Here is a 21,526-nt window from a genome sequence, read left to right as displayed (position 1 = left end):
GGGTCCTGGGGCTGGTAGCAGCAGTTAGAGGAGAGCATGACCTGGGTGGTGGGTGGTGAGGATCGTGGGCTGATAGCAGCAGTTAGAGGAGAGCATGACCTGGGTGGTGGGTGGTGAGGATCGTGGGCTGATAGCAGCAGTTAGAGGAGAGCATGACCTGGGTGGTGGGTGGTGAGGGTCCTGGGGCTGATAGCAGCAGTTAGAGGAGAGCATGACCTGGGTGGTGGGTGGTGAGGGTCCTGGGGCTGGTAGCAGCAGTTAGAGGAGAGCATGACCTGGGTGGTGGGTGGTGAGGGTCCTGGGGCTGATAGCAGCAGTTAGAGGAGAGCATGACCTGGGTGGTGGGTGGTGAGGGTCCTGGGGCTGGTAGCAGCAGTTAGAGGAGAGCATGACCTGGGTGGTGGGTGGTGAGGGTCCTGGGGCTGATAGCAGCAGTTAGAGGAGAGCATGACCTGGGTGGTGGGTGGTGAGGGTCCTGGGGCTGGTAGCAGCAGTTAGAGGAGAGCATGACCTGGGTGGTGGGTGGTGAGGGTCCTGGGGCTGATAGCAGCAGTTAGAGGAGAGCATGACCTGGGTGGTGGGTGGTGAGGGTCCTGGGGCTGGTAGCAGCAGTTAGAGGAGAGCATGACCTGGGTGGTGGGTGGTGAGGGTCCTGGGGCTGATAGCAGCAGTTAGAGGAGAGCATGACCTGGGTGGTGGGTGCTGAGGGTCCTGGGGCTGATAGCAGCAGTTAGAGGAGAGCATGACCTGGGTGGTGGGTGGTGAGGATCGTGGGCTGATAGCAGCAGTTAGAGGAGAGCATGACCTGGGTGGTGGGTGGTGAGGGTCCTGGGGCTGATAGCAGCAGTTAGAGGAGAGCATGACCTGGGTGGTGGGTGGTGAGGGTCCTGGGGCTGGTAGCAGCAGTTAGAGGAGAGCATGAACTGGGTGGTGGGTGGTGAGGGTCCTGGGGCTGATAGCAGCAGTTAGAGGAGAGCATGACCTGGGTGGTGGGTGGTGACGGTCCTGGGGCTGGTAGCAGCAGTTAGAGGAGAGCATGACCTGGGTGGTGGGTGGTGAGGGCCCCCTGATGATGGAGGCTGCTTTCCTGTGACAGGCTCTGTGTAGATGTGCTCAGTGGAGGGGCGGGCTTCATCCGTGATGGACTGGGCTCCATTGACTACTTTTTGTAGGTATTCCACTCAACTGGATTAACTGTCGAGCTTTCAAAGGGATAGCACAGGAACCGTGGGCTTCTGTCCCTGAGTTTGGATCCTTGATGTTGTCCTCTCCACGCATGGTTGGGAAAAAGAGAGGCTGTGTGCTTTCTACTTGGAACAGATACACAAGTACATCAAATGCTGACTTGTGGCATTTGCTATTTATATCTGAAATGTTGGAAGTCCTTACAACCAGAGCTATTTTTTCCTCTCTTTTTGAATTACTTGTTTAATGTAATTTAGTTATATATACATGCGTTTCCCTCACCCCTTATAGGTGGTGCATATTTCCCTTAATCTCGGGTCCTCTGCCTGAGGCCTTGTTGCTTGAGGGTTCAGGGCATTATCCTTGCTGTTCCAAGAGGCGCCCTCTTCTGGACCAAGATGCCAGATGTTCCTGGGTTTGTTGGAGCTGCTCCCCCAGTCCAGATGTCACAGCTCCAAGTGCTCTTATCACCCACCCCTGGGATTACTCTGACTCTGACCATGCACATTCATTTATCTGTTCTTCAGTGGTGAGGAAGGCAAAGGCAATGTAGCATCCATTTCAAGAGGACTAGAATATAAAAGCAAGGATGTAATGCTGAGCAACACACACAAGATGCTGGAGGAACTCAGCAGGCCAGGCAGTGTCTATGGGAAAGTGTATAGTGATGTTTTGGGTCGAGACGAGAAAAACAGAGGAGCCAGAATTAGAAGGTAGGGGGAAGGGAAGAAGAAACTGATGCACCATCAATAATTCACTCTGAGATGTAAAGGCAAGATATCGGCTTTTATTGACTGAAAGAAGGAACCAGCAGTGAGTGACCACCATACTACATCCTGGAGACAGAGAGGCCGGGCCCAGGCTAAGATCGCCTTTATACAGGGGTCTGTGGGAGGAGCCACAGGAGTAGTCAGCAGGAGGCGTGTCCAGACAGGTATATGTAGTTCACCACAGAAACACAGGGTGATAGGTGGGACCAAGAAGGTGGGGGGGGGGGGAGTGAAGTAAAGAGCTGGGAAGTTAATTGGTAAAAGATAAAGGGCTGGAGAAGGGGGAATCTGATAGGAGAGGATAGAAGGCCCTGGAAGAAAGAAAAGGGGGGAGGAGCACCAAAGAGAGGTGATGGGCAGACAAGGAGATAAGCTGAGAGAGGGAAAAGGGAATGGTGAAGTCCCCCCACCCTCTTCACCATTCTTCATTCCCTTTTCCCTCTGGCTGTTCACCCTCCCACTTACGAATGATGAGGACTCAATCCAAGATGGCCCAGACCCTGGCACCTGGGAGGCAATGTACAATCCAGGAATTTCATTCTCGTCCACAGAACCTCTTTTTCCCCTAACTAATGAATCCCCTATCACCACTGCTTGCCTCTTCTCTTTCTCCAATCACCACCCCCTCCCCTTCTGAGTCACAGAGCCAGACTCAGTGCTGTGACTTTCCTCTGCTACGTTCCCCCCCCCCAAACAGTACCCAAAGTGATATAGCTGTTGTTGAGGGGGATGGCCACAGGGGTACTGGCTCCTTAACACCTTCCCCCTTCCTGACTGTCACCCAGTTTCCTGTGTCCTGTAGTTTATATCTAGTATTGCACTGTACTGCTGCAGCTGAACAACACATTTCACAAAGTACAGTTTGTCACTGATCATCAACCTGATTCTGAAATCGAACCTGCACCCAGAGTTGTAAAGTGCTGAGTGGCAGGAGTGCTGTCACTTGAGCGATTGTGAAATAACAGGGGCTGTTTGGGACCGGTCAATTATTTTTGAAATGTACTTTCGGGAGACCTGGCAGAGCAAGTTGCAAAACAAACTGCTATAAATAGCAATGCAAAAATGAGCAGGCTTAATTTTGTGCTGGTCACGAAGCAAAAGTTGGCTGAGAGCCTGGGACGGTCTCTACTACAGTTACAGCTGGGCTGGGAGTATAGGATGCCCCCTCCCGAACACAGCCGTCCCACAGGACAGGACTGACTGGAGGTTCAAAGTAAATTTATTGTCAAAGTACATATACGTCACCATATACCACCCTGAGATTCGTTTTCTTGTGGGCAGTGAAATAACCCACCCAACGGAATGGACAACCAACTTATGTGCAAAAGGCAACAAACTGTGCAAATACAAAATGGGAAAAGTTAATAATATTAATTGATAAATAAGCAATAAACTTGAGAACATGAGATGCAAAGTCCTTGAAAGTGAGTCCATTGATTGTGGGAACATTTTAATGATGGAGTGAGTGAAATTATCCCCTCTGATTCAAGAGCCTGATGGCTGAGGGGTAATAACTGTTCCTGAGCCTGGTGGTGTGAGTCCTACACCTCCATCCTGATGGCAGCAGTGAGAAGAGAGCATGTCACAGGTGGTAGGGCCCCCTGATGATGGAGGCTGCTTTCCTGTGACAGCGCTCTGTGTAGATGTGCTCAGTGGTGGGGAGGGCTTTACCCGTGAGGGACTGGGCCATATCCACTACACTTGTAGGCTTAAACTGAGAGATCACAAGTGAGGTATATGAGCCACGTCATCGCTGATTAACTGGACTCTTAAAAACTCACATCTGCTTCTCAATCACTTTATTTACTTGTTCACCAGAGGAACTGCCCGGACTCATCAACAACTGTTCTATAGATTGAACTCACAGCTTACTCCCCTACTGGGACATGGGCTACTGACAACAGCTCGCCAGAGACCTCTGTCCGGAGTTAAATGTTTTATGTTCTCTTCATGTTGTTTCATCTTAGCTCCCTCAGCTCTGCCCCTCTGACCATCAGCACAGCTGCCCCTCAGGGCTGTGTACTAAGCCCCCTCCTTTACTCTCTGTATAACCATGACTGTGTCACCACCCACAGCTCCAATCTGCTAATTAAATTTGCTGATGACACTACACTGATTGGCCTAATCTCAAATAATAATGAGGCAATCTACGGAGAAGAAGTCATCACCCTGACACAGTGGTGTCAAGGAAACAACCTCTCCCTCAATGTCGTAAAAACAAAGGAGCTGGTTGTGGACTACAGGAGGAATGGAGACAGGCTCACCCCTATTGACATCAATGGATCTGGGGTTGAGAGGGTGAACAGCTTTAAGTTCCTCAGCAAAAACATCACTGAGGATCTCACTTGGTCTGTGCATAGCTGCTGTGTGGTGAAACAGCGCCTCTTTCACCTCAGATGGTTGAAGAAGTTTGGCATGAGTTCCCAAGTCCTAAGGACTTTCTGCAGAAGCACAATTGAGAGCATCCTGACTGCATCACTGCCTGGTGTGGGAACTGCACTTCCCTCAATTGCAGGACTCTGCAGAGAGTGGTGCTGACAGCCCAGCGCATCTGTAGATGTGAATTTCCCACTATTCAGGACATTTACAGAGACGGGTGTGTAAAAAGGGCCCAAAGGATCATTGGGGACCTGAGTCACCCCAACCTCAAACTGTTCCAGCTGCTACCATCTGGGAAACGGTACCGCAGCATTAAAGCCAAGACCAACAGGCTCCGGGACAGCTTCTTCCACCAGGCCATCAGACTGATTAATTCATGCTGACGCAACTGTATTTCTATGTTATATTGACTGTCCTGTTGAACATACTATTGCAAATTACTATAAATTGTACATTGCACATTTAGATGGAGACATAACTTAAGGATTTTTATTCATGTATGTGAAGGATGTAAGAAATAAAGTCAATTCAATCCAGCTGTAGCCCATCTTCTTGGTGTCAGACCCTTCCTCTCCCAGGGACGAAGTCTTTGGAGTTTCTGTTGGTGTTTCTGTGACTGGGCTTGTACAGGACGGGCTTGCTATAATATTAAAGAGGGTATCGGACCACTGGAGAGGTGGTAATTTCACACTGTCCCCAGCTGTAGCCCATCTTCTTGGTGTCAGATCCTTCCTCTCCCAGGGACGAGGTCTTCGGAGCTTCTGTTGGTGTTTCTGTGACTGGGCTTTTACAGGATGGGCTTGCTAGCAACTAAAAAATGACATTAAGAAGGAAAAGATGGAAAATGAAAGTAAGCTAGCAAATAATATTAAAGAGGATACCAAAAATTTCTTCAGATACATAAAGTGTAAAAGAGAGTTGAGAGTGGGTAATGGTAATATTTTGCATCAGTATTCATTCTGGAAGACACTAGCAGTGTGGTGGAAGTTCCAGTTGTCGGGGGCATGAAATTACCATTACTAGAGAGAAGGTTCTTGGAAAACCAAGAGGTCTGAAAATAGATAAGTCACCCGGACCAGATGGTGTACACCCCAGGGTTCTGAAAGAGGTGGCTGAAGAGATTGTGGTGGCATTAGTAATGATATTTCAAAAATCACTAGGTTCTGAAATGGTTTTGGAAGACTGGAAAATTGCAAATGTCACTCCAGTCTTCAAGAAGGGACAGAGGCAGAAGAAAGAAAATTATAGGGCAGTTAGTCTAACCTTAGTAGTTGGGAAGATGTTGAGAGTCGATGGTTAAGGATGTGATTTCAAGCTACTTGGAGGCATGTCATAATTATTAAGTGTTTATTAATAGCCAATAATACTTCAGAAAAAGTAAGGTAGCTGGTGAATAGTAAATGTGACTCTAGAATCTTTTGTTTGCACCCTTATCTTGTCTCAGCATTGCAAATGGCTCTGATGCCCTGCAGTACAAAGGGAAGCTATACTACATAGAAACATAGAAAACCTATGGCACAATACAGGCCCTTTAGCCCACACTGCTGTGCCGAACATGTCCTTACCTTAGAAATTACCTGGGGTTACCCATGGCCCTCTATTTTTCTAAGCTCCATGTACCTATCCAGGAGTCTCTAAAAAGACCCTTTCGTATCCACCTCCACCACCGTCGCCGGCAGCCCATTCCACGCCCTCACCACTCTGAGTAAAAATCTTACCCCTGACATCTCCCTTATACCTACTTCCAAGCACCTTAAAACTGTGCCCTCTCGTGCCAGCAATTTCAGCCCTGGGAAAAAGCCTCTGACTATCCACATGACCAATGCCTCTCATTATCTTGTACACCTCTATCAGGTCACCTCTCATCCTCCGCTGTTCCAAGGGTAAAAGGCCGAGTTCACTTAACCTAATCTTATAAGGCATGCTCCCCAATCCAGGCGACATCCTTGTAAATCTCCTCTGCACCCTTTCTATGGCTTCCACATCCTTCCTGTATTGAGGCAACCAGAACTGAGCATGATACTCCAAGTGGGGTCTGACCAGGGTCCTATACAGCTGCAACATTACCAGCTGTGTGGTGAAAAAGGCACAACAGCATCTCTTTCACCTCAGACAGTTGAGGAAGTTTGGTGTGGGCCCCCGAATCCTACGGAAGTTCTACAGGGGCACAATTGAGAGCCTCCTGACTGGTTGCATCACTGCCTGGTATGGGAACTGTGCTTCCCTCAATCACAGGACTGCAGAGAGTGGTACGGACAACCCAGCGCATCTGTGGATGTGAACTTCCCACTATTCAGGACATTTACAGAGACAGGTGTGTAAAGAGGGCCCAAAGGATCATTGGGGACCTGAGTCACCCCAACTACAAACTGTTTCAGCTGCTACCATCCGGGACATAGGTAATATTACGACATAGATGAACCTGATTCAGATTCTAACAGTCCACACACGTTCCCATAACAGCACAAGCATGCAGAGACTGTTCAGTCCCCGAAGGCCTGGTTCATTGACCCCCGCCCGTGCTCGCTCAGCTCAGGGAGGTGGAACCGCCCTTGGGCCGAGGCCGGGGAGCGGAGCGGGACAGTTCCAACGCTGACGCTGATTGGAGGACAGGCAGGGTCAGGGGTCATCCCGGGCGTGGAGGCGTCGCCCGTCTCCTAGCGACCGCTGGTTGTCAGGGAAGTTAGTTACGGCGGATGGTCGATATTCTTTCAGGGGTAGGTCACTGACTGGTTAGTGACTGGTAATCGGTTAATCACAGCCCGGCACTCGTTAGAGAGAGTTAATTGAAAGGCTAGCAGTGAGAGTTCCGACCACTATCTGGTTAAAGGTAAGGCCCTATATAGCGAGAGACAGTCAGGGCAAGCGGGACCTCTGATCACCAGCTGGCAGGCACTAGTTAGTGAGAGGGCTTGGACCGGCTGGTGTGTGATGAACCAGCATTAGTTGATTGGATATTCGCTGACTAAGACTCGTTTAAATGCATATCATCTGATTTGCTAAATAGTTGTTATTGGAGAAATGAGTGGTTTGGCATTCACATTTACAATCATCTAATCAAAATTAGTCAGTGCTGTATTAGGTGCAGGTTTATACATTAAATATTAATTGCTAACAGAGTACTATTTAACAAATTGAAAATAGTTAATGAACTTCCGAATTAAGTGAAATTTATTGAGAGATTATAGAATTTTTAGTGTAAGTTTGCTCAAAGACAAAGTTTCGAGAAATCAGAATTGGTGGAAAGAATATTTTCTGAGGAAAGTGTGAGGCATATGTTAATATATCAGCATTATTAACCAATGAAATTGTATTTATTGAGAGAGATAGAGAGAGAGATTAATGAGATTACTAATGACAAATTCGGAGAGTAAAGGAATAATTAATACATTGAACATGATCAGTTTGGAGAGATGTGGTTGGTTAGAGGATAGATGTTGAAAATTAAAATCTGACACTGATTATTGATGATTGGGAAATTAGTTAATGATTAGTGAAAACAGTTGGCTAATTTTGAGAGGCTGGGATGATTTAATGTCCTGTAAGATTAATTAATAACCAATTAAGGACCAAAAAGTAACGAGGCACAACGCATGTTTGTGAGATGCTACAGAGAGGGTATGTTGCAGATTTATTAATGATTATAACATTACATAATAACAGTGCCTCTTCCTCTCTGCCATCTGATTCTTAAATCAGATGGTGAGACCACACTTAGAGTATTGTGTTCAATCCTGATCACCTCATTATAGGAAGGATGTGGAAGCTATGGAGAGGGTACAGAGGAGATTTACCAGGATGTTGCCTGGATTGGAGAACAAGTCATATGAAGTAAGGTTAGCAGAGCTGGGACTTTTCTCTTTGGAGCGTTGAAGAATGAGAGGGGACTTGATAGAGGTCTACAAGATTATGAGAGGCATAGATAGGGTGGATAGTCAGTACCTGTTTCCCAGGGCACGAATAGCAAACACCAGAGGGCATATGTACAAAATTAAGGGAGGGAAGTTTAGTTGAGACATCAGGGGTAGATTTTTTTACATAGAGGGTTGTGAGTGCCTGGAATGACTTACCAGGGATGGTGGTGGAGGCTAAAACATTGGGGGTATTTAAGAGCCTCTTGGACAGGCACATGGATGAAAGAAAAATAGAGGGTTATGTGGTAGTGTGGGTTTAGTACTTGTTTTTAAGGATTACATGGGTCAGCACAACATGGAGGGCTGAAGGGCCTGTACTGTGCTGTGGTGTTCTATGGTTTTAAATGGACATTGAACCCTGGACACTACCTCACTTTTTTAATATACCTTGTATAGTATTTCTGTTTTTCATCTATTCTATATGTGTATACTATAATTTATTTATTTATTGTTGTTGTTATTTTATTTTGTTTTTTTTTCTTCCAGATTATGTATTGTATTGAACTGCTGCTAAGTTAACAAATTTCATGTCATGTCGGTGATAATAAACTTGATTCTGATTACATTATAACATGGTTTATTATTATCACATGTACTGAGATACGGTGAAAAGCTTGTCCTGCAAACTCTTCACACAGATCAGATCATTATACAGTGTGCTGAGGCAGAACAAGGTCAAGCAATGCAGAATAAAGTGGCACAGTTAGATGCAAGATCTTAACAAAATAGATTGTGAGACCAAGAGTCCATCTTATTGCATGAGGGAACAGTTCAGTAGTTGTATATTTAAAGCAGAGGTTGAGCTTGGTGGGACGTGTTTTCAGGCTTTGGCCCAATGAGGGAGGGAGAAGAGAGTATGTCTGGCATGGCTGCTTTACTGAGGCAGTGAGAGGGTCCGTGGAGGAGAGGCTGGTTTCCGTGATGTGCTGAACTCTATCCACAACTCTGCATTTTCTTATGGACGCAGGCAGAGCAGTAGCGGTGTTGTTTACAGTCTTCACTGACTCTTGTTTAAAATGGGGGACTGTTCCAAAACTGAGTGGAAGCCCAGCTGACCTACTGTGTGTACAGCTCGTTGAAGGAACTTGCAATGAGGCAATGGAGTTGGGACAGGGTGGGGGGAGGACAGACAGCAAAGGCAGATGGAATGAGGGAGGGTGTGGAACAGTGTGAGGGTTGAGAGAAGATAGGAGTGAGATTTGTGTCGAGTGACGATGGATTGCAGAAAGTGTGAGGGCACCAGGATGCCCTTGGTATTTTTCTACATGTTGACAATGGATAGAGTGAGCATGTAGGGGATGTGGGGGGGGGGGGGGTTGCTGAAGAGCAGAGGACAGAGCCTCAGGAGGGGAGAGGATGAGGGGGAGATGAAGACTAGAGGACAGAGCCTCAGGAGGGGAGAGGATGAGGGGGAGATGAAGACCAGAGGACAGAGCCTCAGGAGGGGAGAGGATGAGGGGGAGATGAAGACCAAAGGACAGAGCCTCAGGAGGGGAGAGGATGAGGGGGAGATGAAGACCAGAGGACAGAGCCTCAGGAGGGGAGAGGATGAGGGGGAGATGAAGACCAAAGGACAGAGCCTCAGGAGGGGAGAGGATGAGGGGGAGATGAAGAGCAGAGGACAGAGCCTCAGGAGGGGAGAGGATGAGGGGGAGATGAAGAGCAGAGCCTCAGGAGGGGAGAGGATGAGGGGGAGATGAAGACCAGGGGACAGAGCTTCAGGAGGGGAGAGGATGAGGGGGAGATGAAGAGCAGAGGACAGAGCTTCAGGAGGGGAGAGGATGAGGGGGAGATGAAGAGCAGAGGACAGAGCCTCAGGAGGGGAGAGGATGAGGGGGAGATGAAGACCAGGGGACAGAGCTTCAGGAGGGGAGAGGATGAGGGGGAGATGAAGAGCAAAGGACAGAGGCTCAGGAGGGGAGAGGATGAGGGGGAGATGAAGACCTGGGGATAGAGCTTCAGGAGGGGAGAGGATGAGGGGGAGATGAAGAGCAAAGGACAGAGGCTCAGGAGGGGAGAGGATGAGGGGGAGATGAAGAGCAAAGGACAGAGGCTCAGGAGGGGAGAGGATGAGGGGGAGATGAAGACCTGGGGATAGAGGCTCAGGAGGGGAGAGGATGAGGGGGAGATGAAGACCAGAGGACAGAGCCTCAGGAGGGGAGAGGATGAGGGGGAGATGAAGACCAGAGGACAGAGCCTCAGGAGGGGAGAGGATGAGGGGGAGATGAAGACCAGGGGACAGAGCTTCAGGAGGGGAGAGGATGAGGGGGAGATGAAGAGCAGAGGCTCAGGAGGGGAGAGGATGAGGGGGAGATGAAGACCAGAGGACAGAGCCTCAGGAGGGGAGAGGATGAGGGGGAGATGAAAACCAGAGCCTCAGGAGGGGAGAGGATGAGGGGGAGATGAAGAGCAGAGGCTCAGGAGGGGAGAGGATGAGGGGGAGATGAAGACCAGAGGACAGAGCCTCAGGAGGGGAGAGGATGAGGGGGAGATGAAAACCAGAGCCTCAGGAGGGGAGAGGATGAGGGGGAGATGAAGACCAGGGGACAGAGCTTCAGGAGGGGAGAGGATGAGGGGGAGAGGATGAGGGGGAGATGAAGAGCAGAGGACAGAGGCTCAGGAGGGGAGAGGATGAGGGGGAGATGATGACCAGAGGACAGCCTCAGGAGGGGAGAGGATGAGGGGGAGATGAAGACCTGGGGATAGAGGCTCAGGAGGGGAGAGGATAAGGGGGAGATGAAGACCAGAGGACAGAGCCTCAGGAGGGGAGAGGATGAGGGGGAGATGAAGACCAAAGGACAGAGCCTCAGGAGGGGAGAGGATGAGGGGGAGATGAAGACCTGGGGATAGAGGCTCAGGAGGGGAGAGGATGAGGGGGAGATGAAGACCAGAGGACAGAGCCTTAGGAGGGGAGAGGATGAGGGGGGAGATGAAGACCAAAGGACAGAGCCTCAGGAGGGGAGTGGATGAGGGGTAGATGAAGACCAAAGGACAGAGCCTCAGGAGGGGAGAGGATGAGAGGGAGACGAAGACCTGGGGATAGAGGCTCAGGAGGGGAGAGGATGAGGGGGAGATGAAGACCAGAGGACAGAGCCTCAGGAGGGGAGAGGATGAGGGGGAGATGAAGACCAAAGGACAGAGCCTCAGGAGGGGAGAGGATGAGGGGGAGATGAAGACCTGGGGATAGAGGCTCAGGAGGGGAGAGGATGAGGGGGAGATGAAGACCAGAGGACAGAGCCTTAGGAGGGGAGAGGATGAGGGGGAGATGAAGACCAAAGGACAGAGCCTCAGGAGGGGAGTGAATGAGGGGGAGATGAAGACCAAATGACAGAGCCTCAGGAGGGGAGAGGATGAGAGGGAGATGAAGACCTGGGGATAGAGGCTCAGGAGGGGAGAGGATGAGGGGGAGATGAAGACCAGGCATTTTGACTATGCCATAGACATTGCAGGCATTCTGAAAACACAACAAACACAAAGAATTAGTGACTGAAAAAAGAAGTGTGAACTCGCCTCCTGCCCCTCACAGCCTCCTGCCCCCCACACACAAGCAGCAACTTCCCCCCCCCCCACCATTCTAGCAGAAAGCATCAGCATTCCCACCACCACCTTGCAATCAACAGCACAGCCCCAAAGTGGGCTACGCCCAAGTGCAGAGGCCTCCAACAGTCGCAGTTGATGTCTGGTTCCCTGCAACACTTCACTTTGCAACACCAGCGTAAATTTGTGTCCACAGGGCCGCATCCCATAGGTGCCCATCTTCAGGCTGCCCTTGGGGATATTGAAAATGCTCCAACACTGCTAGGTAGAATTGTAGTCTGAGTGCAGCAAACGAACACAAACTCTGACAGTGTTAATGAAATTCTGGAAACACTGAGCAGGGCAGGCAGTGACTGTGGAGAAACACACAAAATGCTGCAGGAATCCAACAGGGCAGGCAGTGACTGTGGAGAAACACACACAAAATGCTGCAGGAATCCAACAGGGCAGGCAGTGACTGTGGAAACCGATATTGATAACAGATGATATTCCAGGACAGATGGACCTTCATCAGTATCTGTGGAGACTTTGCGCGAGTGTTGGTAGGATTTTCTGTGTTTGTAATGTAATCCTGGGCGCTCTGGTAGTGCAGAGGTTAGGGTGAGTCTATGAGAATTTAGGGCAGCCGAGTTCAAAGTTCACTTCCACCACCATCTGTAAGGAGTTTGTATGTCCTCCCCGTGACCAATTGGGTTTCCTCTGGGAGCTCTGCTTTCCTCTCACAGTCCCAAGGTGCAGCCTGACTGGTCACTGTGAATTGTCCTATGATTAGGCTGGGGTTATTGGGAAGGGCTTGTTCCACACTGTATCTCTAAGTAAATAAAGGGAAAGCTCTTCTATTGCAGCTCAGCCTCGTAACTGGCCCTTTCTGCAGCTGTTCTCCCCTCTGACGATACAAGGACGAGAGTTAATCCTGACGTCACTTTGCACAGACTACCATGAAGTGAGGAGAAGGTGTGCACCATGGAGCCCATGAAGATGTTGGACCAGAACGGTGAGCTAACTGTCCCCACCCCAGCCCACCTCCTCTCCGCCTGCTCCCAGTGACAAAGCAGAACGCGTTCAGCTCAAGCCCATCCACCACCCCCCGAAGATGTACAAGAATGCAGAGGCTGGAATCAGCTGGGGGAACTCGATGTGTCCATGTTTTCCCTGAGTTATACTGTTTCTGAATATTTTGCCTTGTCTCTGTCCAGCTCCCAAAATCCCCTCACACTTCCCAAACTCACCATCACCTCACACATTAGCATTGATCGTTCTCTTTTTCTTCACCATCTGACTCCTTTAATTTTTCTGTCCCCTCTCCCCCTCCATCGACCCATCTCTCTCCAGCACACACCCACTCCCTCTCCCCTTTACCCCCTCCCCATTCCTGGCCCTCCCCCTACTACTGTCCCACCCCTACCTTCCTCCTCCCTTGTCTCTCTGTCCCACTTCTCCCCTTGTCTCTCCCCTGACTCCAGGAACTTAAAGCTGTTCACCCTCTCATCCCCAGATCCTTTGATGTCAATAGGGGCTAGCCTGTCTCCATTCCTCCTGTAGTCCACAACCTGCTCCTTTGTTTCTGCTACATTGAGGGAGAAGTTGTTTTCTTGACATCACTGTGTCAGAGAGATGACTTCGTCCCTGCAGGCCACCTTGTTATTGTTTGAGATTAGGCCAATCAATGTAGTGTCATCGGCAAACTTAATTAGCAGATTAGAGCTGTGGGTGGCGATACAGTCATGGGTATACTGGGAGTGAAGGAAGGGACTCAGTACACAGCCCTGAGGGGCTCCTGTGTTGAGAGTCAGGGGGTTGAAGGTGAGGGAGCCCACTCTTACCACCTGCTGGTGATCTGACAGGAAGTCCAGAATGCAGCTGCACAAGGCAGGGTCCAGGCTGAGGTCTCTGAGCTCCTTGTCGAGCCTGGATGGAATTATGATGTAGAATGCTGTTCTTGGACTAGATTTCAGCATTCAACACCATTATTCCATCCAGGCTCGACAAGAAGCTCAGAGACCAAGAACAGCAGAACAGCAACTCTAGCATTCTCACATAAGCATCCTTCTTTAGATGTGTAAGGATGGTACAACTTATGTTGTCAGTATTACTTATTTACTTTTAAATTTGCACAATTTGTCTTCTTTTGGCTGTCACTCTTTGTGTGCTGTTTTTCATCGATTCTATTGTATTGCTCTGTTCCACTGTGAACACCTGCAAGAAAATTAATCTTGGTGTAGTATGTGGTGGCACGTAGGTGTTCTGATAGTAAATTTATATCTACCTGAAACTTTTGTGGATGTATCTAAGTCCTGCACCATTTTCCCCAATCTCTTATAAAGCTGCTGTACTGGCCAGCCACTTGTCTCACACACTGAAGGCGGGTGAAGATGAGGTGGTGAAGGAGAAAGTCCACCGCATGTGGTCCATGCTGAGTACGGCGGTTCACGGCTCGATAGAAAAGGTACAGAGCCCCCACTGACTTTCCTGCAATGTACACAGTACAATCCACTGCACTTCTGCCATTGGGTTCTGAAATGAGAGCATTACAGCACAGTCCAGGCTCTTCGGCCCACAATGTTGTGCCGACCCTAAAACTTACTAAGATCAATCTAACAGTTCCCTCCCACATGATCCTCCAGTTTTTTTCATCCATGGGTCTTTCTAAGAGTTTCTTAAATGTCCCCAGTGTATCTGCACCCACTGCGCTCTGTGTAAAGAACCTACCTCCGACATCCCCTATACTTTCCTCCAGTCATCTTAAAATACTGCACTCTGGTATTAGTCATTTCCACCTGAGGAAAAAGTCTCTGGCTCCACTCTACCCCTGCCTCTTATTGTCTTGTACATCTCTATCGTCCACTGCAAAAGAGCAAAGCCCGAGCCCACTCAGCCAACCCTCAGCTTGTGCACAAGTGCAATGACAAAACACCCACTGCAATCCTCCCCCTGACATCCTCCTGCTATTTCCTCCAGTCACCTAAAATAGATGCCCTCTTATATTAGTTATTTCCACCCTGGGAAAAAGTCCACTCGATCCTTATACCCAGGAGGTTAATTTAATTTACTTCTGAAAACTGGGAGGACATTGCACTCAATAGCTATGTGACGAGGTCCTGAATTACCCCTATGCACTGTGTTTTTGAAAAGAGAGAGGGAGTTGTTTTTCAACACCGGACATCTTGTTATTAAGGGAGAGAGAGAGAGAGAGAGAGAGGCAAAGACTGCCTGGAGATGGTTTCTCTGCAAGCTTGTTTTGAATATACAAGGACACTGCCATTTGATGGAGAGCTGGTGTTCAGCACAGTGAGTTAAATAGAAGGTCCGCTGATAGACCTACAGACACATGGTTTTAGACACTGAATGAGCTTTGTTGTGCCCACGGAAAAGGTGGGTTTTGGAGGATCGATCAGTGTGAAAGGGTGTGACCGGTGGGGAGTTATTCCTGTGTCCAACCCTCACCAGGGTTGATAATTCCACCACGGAAGAACGGTCCCCTTTGTTGTGGTCACAGTCAGTGACTTCTAAAGGATTTTGGAGGACAACAGGACGATTGACGGCGTCACCTTACTTGAAGACTCAAAACACTCTCTCTGTCTCTCTCTCTCATCACTACTCGACTCAATACCACGAACTGAACCTTACTTATCATCGTAAGCCTGAATCCATTCAGCCCTAGGCTTGAAGAAGCCTGGATTTCCTATCTCCACACATATATAATCATTGCTAACCTGTTTGATATATCTGCATTTATTTTACTGTATTGCGTAGTTACTAATAAATAGTATTAGTTTATAACAATACCAGGCTCCACGGTGTTTTCTATTTCTGCTGGTTCTTTAACCCGTCACGGGGTACATGACAGATATACCTGGAGGAAATCTGCTCAAGAGGGAGCTGAGCACATGAAAGCGACCACTGCTGTGCCATGGAGAACAAGCAGCAGCTGTGAAAGGAGAGACTGAACAACTAAAAAACCCAGCCACCGTTTACTGATGTTCACACTGCTCCAGAATATGTGGATCCTGGATTGGCCTCGACTGCAGCCTGAGTACCCACCAATGGACAACCATTGGAAGAGCATCATACTCAACTTGAGCAATTGCATTACTGCTGCTGTATCGCAATGGGAAAGCCTTTCTGTTTCAGTGAGATGGACCTTGGGACTTTTGATTATTCATTCGTGTTGTAGTTGCAAAGGAAACATTCAAAGTAGGAGTTGTAGCAAGATATTCACAAAACTTTAAAAGGTCCATAAGCTAAAAAGTTCAGTACTGGGAGCATGCCAAGTATTTCCCTTCCCTGCTGTCAAGTTTTGTGAGACTGATATTAGAAGACTTTCCTCATTATACTCCCAGAATGGTCTTCTATACTCTTCTTCATCTGCTCAAACTCAACTCTCTGTCTTCACCCTCCCACACAGAATTTGTTTTAACTGCATGAAGAGCTTAATTCTAACCAATATTTACAGGAGCACCTTCAAGAGAGTCCTGACGAGTTGCATCTCCATTTCGTACAGGAATTCCACGGCATCTGACCGCTAGTCCCTACAACGGATCACGGGAAATGCTGAGAGATGGTTGTTGACTTCAGGAGGGCAAGTTAGGTCTTTATTCTTTGGAGCGTAGAAGGTTGAGGGGGGACTTGATAGAAGTATTTAAAATTATGAGGGGGATAGATAGAGTTGACGTGGATAGGCTTTTTCCATTGAGAGTAGGGGAGATTCAAACAAGAGGACATGAGTTGAGAGTTAGGAGGCAAAAGTTTAGGGGTAACATGAGGGGGAATTTCTTTACTCAGAGAGTGGTAGCTGTGTGGAATGAGCTTCTAGTAGAGGTGGTAGAGGCAAGTTCAGTATTGTCATTTAAAGTAAAATTGGATAGGTATATGGACAGGAAAAGAATGGAGGGTTATGGACTGAGTGCGGGTCAGGGGCACGGAGTAGAAGGGCCGAGATGGTCTGTTGCCACGCTGTAATTGCTAAATGGTTATATGGCATGGAGCAACCACTCTCCACTGAACATCGATGGCTCCAAAGAGCACCAAATTTCTTGGGGTTCACCTGGTGGAGAATTTCACCTGGTCCCTGAACACCAGCTCCATAGCAAAGAAAGCCCAGCAACGTCTCTGCTTTCTGTGAAGGCTGAGGGAAGTCCATCTCCCACCCCCATCCTCATCACATTCTACAGGGGTTGTATTGAGAGCATCCTGAGCAGTTGTATCACTGCCTGGTGTGGAAATTGCACCATCTCGGATCGCAAGACCTTGCAGCGAATTGTGAGGTCAGCTGAGAAGATCATTGAGGACTCTCTTCCTGCCGTTACGGACATTTACACTACATGCTGGATCTGCAAAGCAAACAGCATTATGAAGGACCCAACGCACCCCTCATACAAACTCTTTTCCGTCCTGCCATCTGGGAAAAGGCACTGAAGCATTTGGGCTCTCACCACCAGACTATGTAACAGTTTCTTCCCCCGAGCCATCAGACTCCTCAATACCCAGAGCCTGGACTGACACCAACTTACTGCCCTCTACTGTGCCTATTGTCTTGTTTATTATTTATTGTAATGTCCACTGTTTTGTGCACTTTATGCAGCCCTGGGTAGGTCTGTAGTCTAGTGTAGTTTTTTTTTATGGAGTTTGGTCTAGTTTTTGTACTGTTTCATGTAGCACCATGGTCTTGAAAAATGTTGTCTTGTTTTTACTGTGTACTGTACCAGCAGTTATGGTCGAAATGACAATAATACGTGACTTTACTTGAGAGGATCATCAAGGTCCCTCTTCCACCCATCTGGGATATTTATCAGGAGTGCTGTGCCCTGTCATTGTCAGTGATCCCTCCCATCTGTCCAACAATCTCTTTGACTCCCTATTATAGTAGCCTTGGACAACCGCCTAGTCCAGGGGTCAGCAACCTTTACCACTGAAAGAGCCACTTGGACCCGTTTCCCACAGAAAAGAAAACACTGGGAGCCGCAAAACCCGTTTGACATTTAAAATGAAATAACACTGCATACAACGTTTTTTTTGCCTTTATGCTATGTATAAACAAACTATAATGTGTTGCATTTATGAAATTGATGAACTCCTGCAGAGAAAACGAAATTACATTTCTGCATGCAACAAAAACATTTTGAACTCCGAAAAAAAGACGTTGGGTTGAAAGTTACTTTTAAGTAAAATACTCAATGTCTATTTGAGTCCTTCTTGTATTTATGAAAAACGCCGAACTTAAATTTTCCGCCAGCAGCAAACCAAAAATAACATCAGCCAGCTGTCAGCCTGAAAAATAAAAGGACTATTTCACTGAACAATGAAAAAATATGAATATACATAAAATAATAGGCAATTAAAATATTTATCATACTTGGTTAATGGGATTTCTGCTCCTGGACCTCAGCGCACAGCGTCTGCACATCAGGGCTGTATGACGTCACCTTCATCTTTACACAGGATCGCAAGCTGTCATCTGTGAGGCGTGCGCGATGTTTGTTTTTAATAAAGTTCATGTTGGAGAACACCTGCTCACTTACATATGTGGATCCAAAGATCGACAGGACTCCAAGCGCATACTTTTTAATGTTTACATAAATGTCGGGCATAGCATTCCATGTTTCGAACACAAGTTTGTCCGGTTTTGGAAGGTTTTCAATATCACTCCATTTGTGTTTCTGAGCAAGAACGGCCTTCTGACGGGCAACATCTTCAAGGTCTGCTGTCAAGCGTCTAAACTTGGACACCCATATGTCTTTGTCGGCTATGTCGGCCAGTTCCATCTCAAGATCAGGTTGACTCACATCTGCCAATGCAGTCGTATTCAGTAGGGAAGGATCGATGCTTAAGGGAGTGACCGGGAAGGATAATGTGTTTTTTTCCTCTCTGAACTCACAGAAGCGTTTCCCAAACGATGTTTGCATTGCGATGACTGCAGAATGTAAATACTCCGAAATTATCATGTCGTGACCTTGTTTGAACTCTCTCAAATTGGGGAAGTGAGACAAAGTGCCTTTCTGTAAATCTCTGGCAAGCAACGTCAACTTGCGCTCGAATGCCAAAACATCCTCCAACATGTGCAGGGCTGTATGTCCTTACCCCTGAAGAGCTGTGTTCAGCGTGTTCAGGTGCGCTGTCATGTCTACCATGAAGTGTAGCTTTTCCAGCCACTCTGGCTGTTCCAGCTCAGGAAAGGTGAGCCCTTTGCTGCCCAGGAAAGTTTTCACTTCTTCCAGACACGCGACAAAGCGTTTCAGCACCTTCCGTCTGGACAGCCAGCGATAAAAACACGTTGTAGCGGTGTCAGTAAACTGCAGTCAAAGATAGCTTTATTCGAACTAAACAGCCTTGCTTTTAAGCCTCCCTCAACCCAGCCCCCATGGACGCAGATGCTGCAAAAGACGCGTACTCACAAACCCCCGTAGGCTATCTCCCTTAGCCGGAATGCTGGCTAATTGTGAGCCGTTTCGGATGTGCCAGGAAATGTGTCGCCACACTTAGATTGTACAAGATCACCATAATCTTCAAATTTAGAATTACATTTCAAAAGCTAACAAACTAACATAAAATACATTTTAATTAAATACTGACCAATTATTTCCCAAAGCCACAGGGAGCCGCAGCACAGAGGTGAAAGAGCCACAAATGGCTCGGGAGCCGCAGGTTGCCGACCCCCGGCCTAGGACAACATCTTGGCTTGAGTGTTCGCATTACTATATTAAAAGAACCAGAATTATTTTCTAAAGAAACCTTGAGGTTCTTTTTTAAACAAAAGAACTGCAAATACTGGAAATCTGAACTAAATCAACCAGGCACCGTTTGTGAAGGGAGAAACAGTTAAATGTTTCATCTTCCACCGGAGCCTTCCAGCATGTGGGCAGAGCCAGCATCTACACTCAGTGGCCACTTTACTGTGTACCCCATAAAATGGCCAAAGTTTATGCCAGCGATGGTCTGTTGTTAGAGCCCATCCACCCCAAGGTTCATACATGCTCTTCCACACACCACTGTTGAAATGTGTGGTTATCTGAGTTCCTGTCAGCTTGAACCAGTCTGACTCTTCTCATTAACAAGACTCTTTTGCCCACAGAACAGCTGCTCACTGGATGTTTTTTTGTTTTTCACACCATTCTCCGTAAATGCTAGAGACTGTTGTGCATGAAAATCCCAACTGATCAGCCGTTTCTGAGATCCCCACATGATTGGCTGATATTTGCATTCATGCATAGGTGTACCTAATAAAGTGGCCTCAAAGTGTATGGCCCTTAAAAAGATAAGATAAAACTTTATTTATCCCAGAGGAAAGTATTGCTGCAAGGTTGCCCAGTCAGAAATATATACTTTGAAGTACAAGATGCAAGCATTGAGGAATGGTAAGAATAAAATGTGTATTAAAAAGTAATAGTGCCAAATAAAGATGAGCAATGAAACCATATAGTTATGGAGGAGGAGTTGTAGAGTCTTATAGCCGCAGGGAGGAAGGATCTCCTGTGGCGTTCAATTGTGCTCCTCAGTGGAATCGGTCTGTTACTAAAGGTACTCCTGTTTGTCCAGTGTGTTCTGGAGGGGGTGAGAGGGATTCTCCATAATGCTCCCTAGCTTCTGTAGCACCCTCCTCTCAGACACAACCACCAGGGAATCCGGTTCCACCCCCTCCCCAGGACAGAACCAGCCTTCCTGACGAGCTTATCGACCTTCTTGGTGTCAACTGCTCTCCCCCTGCCGCCCCGGCACACCACAGCTTAGACTACAACACTGGCCACCACTGAATCGTAGGGTATCTGCAGTGTAGCACTGCAGACGTTGAATGATTGTCCCTTCTTGTACAGAGCCGCTGGATTTTTAGTCCAGTCCAGTTTATTGCCAAAGTGAGTTCCCAGGTATTAGTAGTCCTGGGCAACTTCCACATCCGTTCCTTTGATGGAGATGCGAATGCAGGGTGTTTTCACCTCCCTGAAGTCTACCACCAACTCCTTTGTCTCAGTGATGTTGAGCTGCAGGTGATTTGGCCCACACCGCTCAACAAAGTTGTTTACCTCTCTTCTGTACTCAGCCTCTTGACCCCGACCGATACAGTCCGCAACTGCTGAATTATCATTCTGCAGGTGGCAGGGCTCTGAGTTGTGTCTGAGATCCGAGGTGCAGATGGTGAACAGGAAGGGGTCAGGGCAGTCCCCTGAGGTGCTGACCACAGTGTCTGATTCACAGCTCTGCAATCTCACAGTGTGGCTGACTGGACAGGTAGTCTGCAATCCAGGACACCAGTGGAGCATTCACCTGCATCTCCATGGGGGTGTGTGCTTCCTTGTTGAACTACAGATGTGGTGAGGGTGCTCCGGGATTTAGACCTGCATCTCCCCGTGGGGGGGGGGTGCTTCCTTGTTGAACTACAGATGTGGTGAGGGTGCTCCGGGATTTAGACCTGCATCTCCCCGTGGGGGGGGGGGGGTGCTTCCTTGTTGAACTACAGATGTGGTGAGGGTGCTCCGGGATTTAGACCTGCATCTCCATGGGGGGGGGGGGTGCTTCCTTGTTGAACTACAGATGTGGTGAGGGTGCTCCGGGATTTAGACCTGCATCTCCCCGTGGGGGGGGGGTGCTTCCTTGTTGAACTACAGATGTGGTGAGGGTGCTCCGGGATTTAGACCTGCATCTCCCCGTGGGGGGGGGGGGGTGCTTCCTTGTTGAACTACAGATGTGGTGAGGGTGCTCCGGGATTTAGACCTGCATCTCCGTGGGGGGGGGGGGTGCTTCCTTGTTGAA

General features: G+C 48.2%; 1 protein-coding gene across 6 annotated transcripts in view; it reads left to right on the top strand.

The window, feature by feature from the left end:
- The first annotated feature begins 6,941 nt into the window (after nt 1-6,941).
- Nucleotides 6,942-21,526, top strand: part of wdr97 (WD repeat domain 97) — a 191,535-nt gene continuing 176,950 nt past the window's right edge. For 2 of the 6 annotated variants that reach the window (XM_059971585.1, XM_059971581.1), the window contains exons 1-3: nt 6,942-7,051; nt 12,631-12,779; nt 14,110-14,231. In XM_059971585.1, coding sequence (XP_059827568.1) covers nt 12,749-12,779; nt 14,110-14,231 — 153 coding nt within the window. In that variant the 5' untranslated portion in view covers nt 6,942-7,051; nt 12,631-12,748. Of the gene's footprint in view, nt 7,165-8,051; nt 8,171-12,630; nt 12,780-14,109; nt 14,232-21,526 lie in introns of those variants that run through there. The other 4 variants (XM_059971583.1, XM_059971582.1, XM_059971584.1 and 1 more) reach the window with 4 other exon arrangements.

The sequence above is a fragment of the Hypanus sabinus genome, chromosome 6, assembly GCF_030144855.1.
Source record: "Hypanus sabinus isolate sHypSab1 chromosome 6, sHypSab1.hap1, whole genome shotgun sequence".
Taxonomy (NCBI): domain Eukaryota; kingdom Metazoa; phylum Chordata; class Chondrichthyes; order Myliobatiformes; family Dasyatidae; genus Hypanus; species Hypanus sabinus.
Note: the sequence above shows the minus strand (reverse complement) of the source record. Positions and strands in the feature narration are given on the sequence as shown.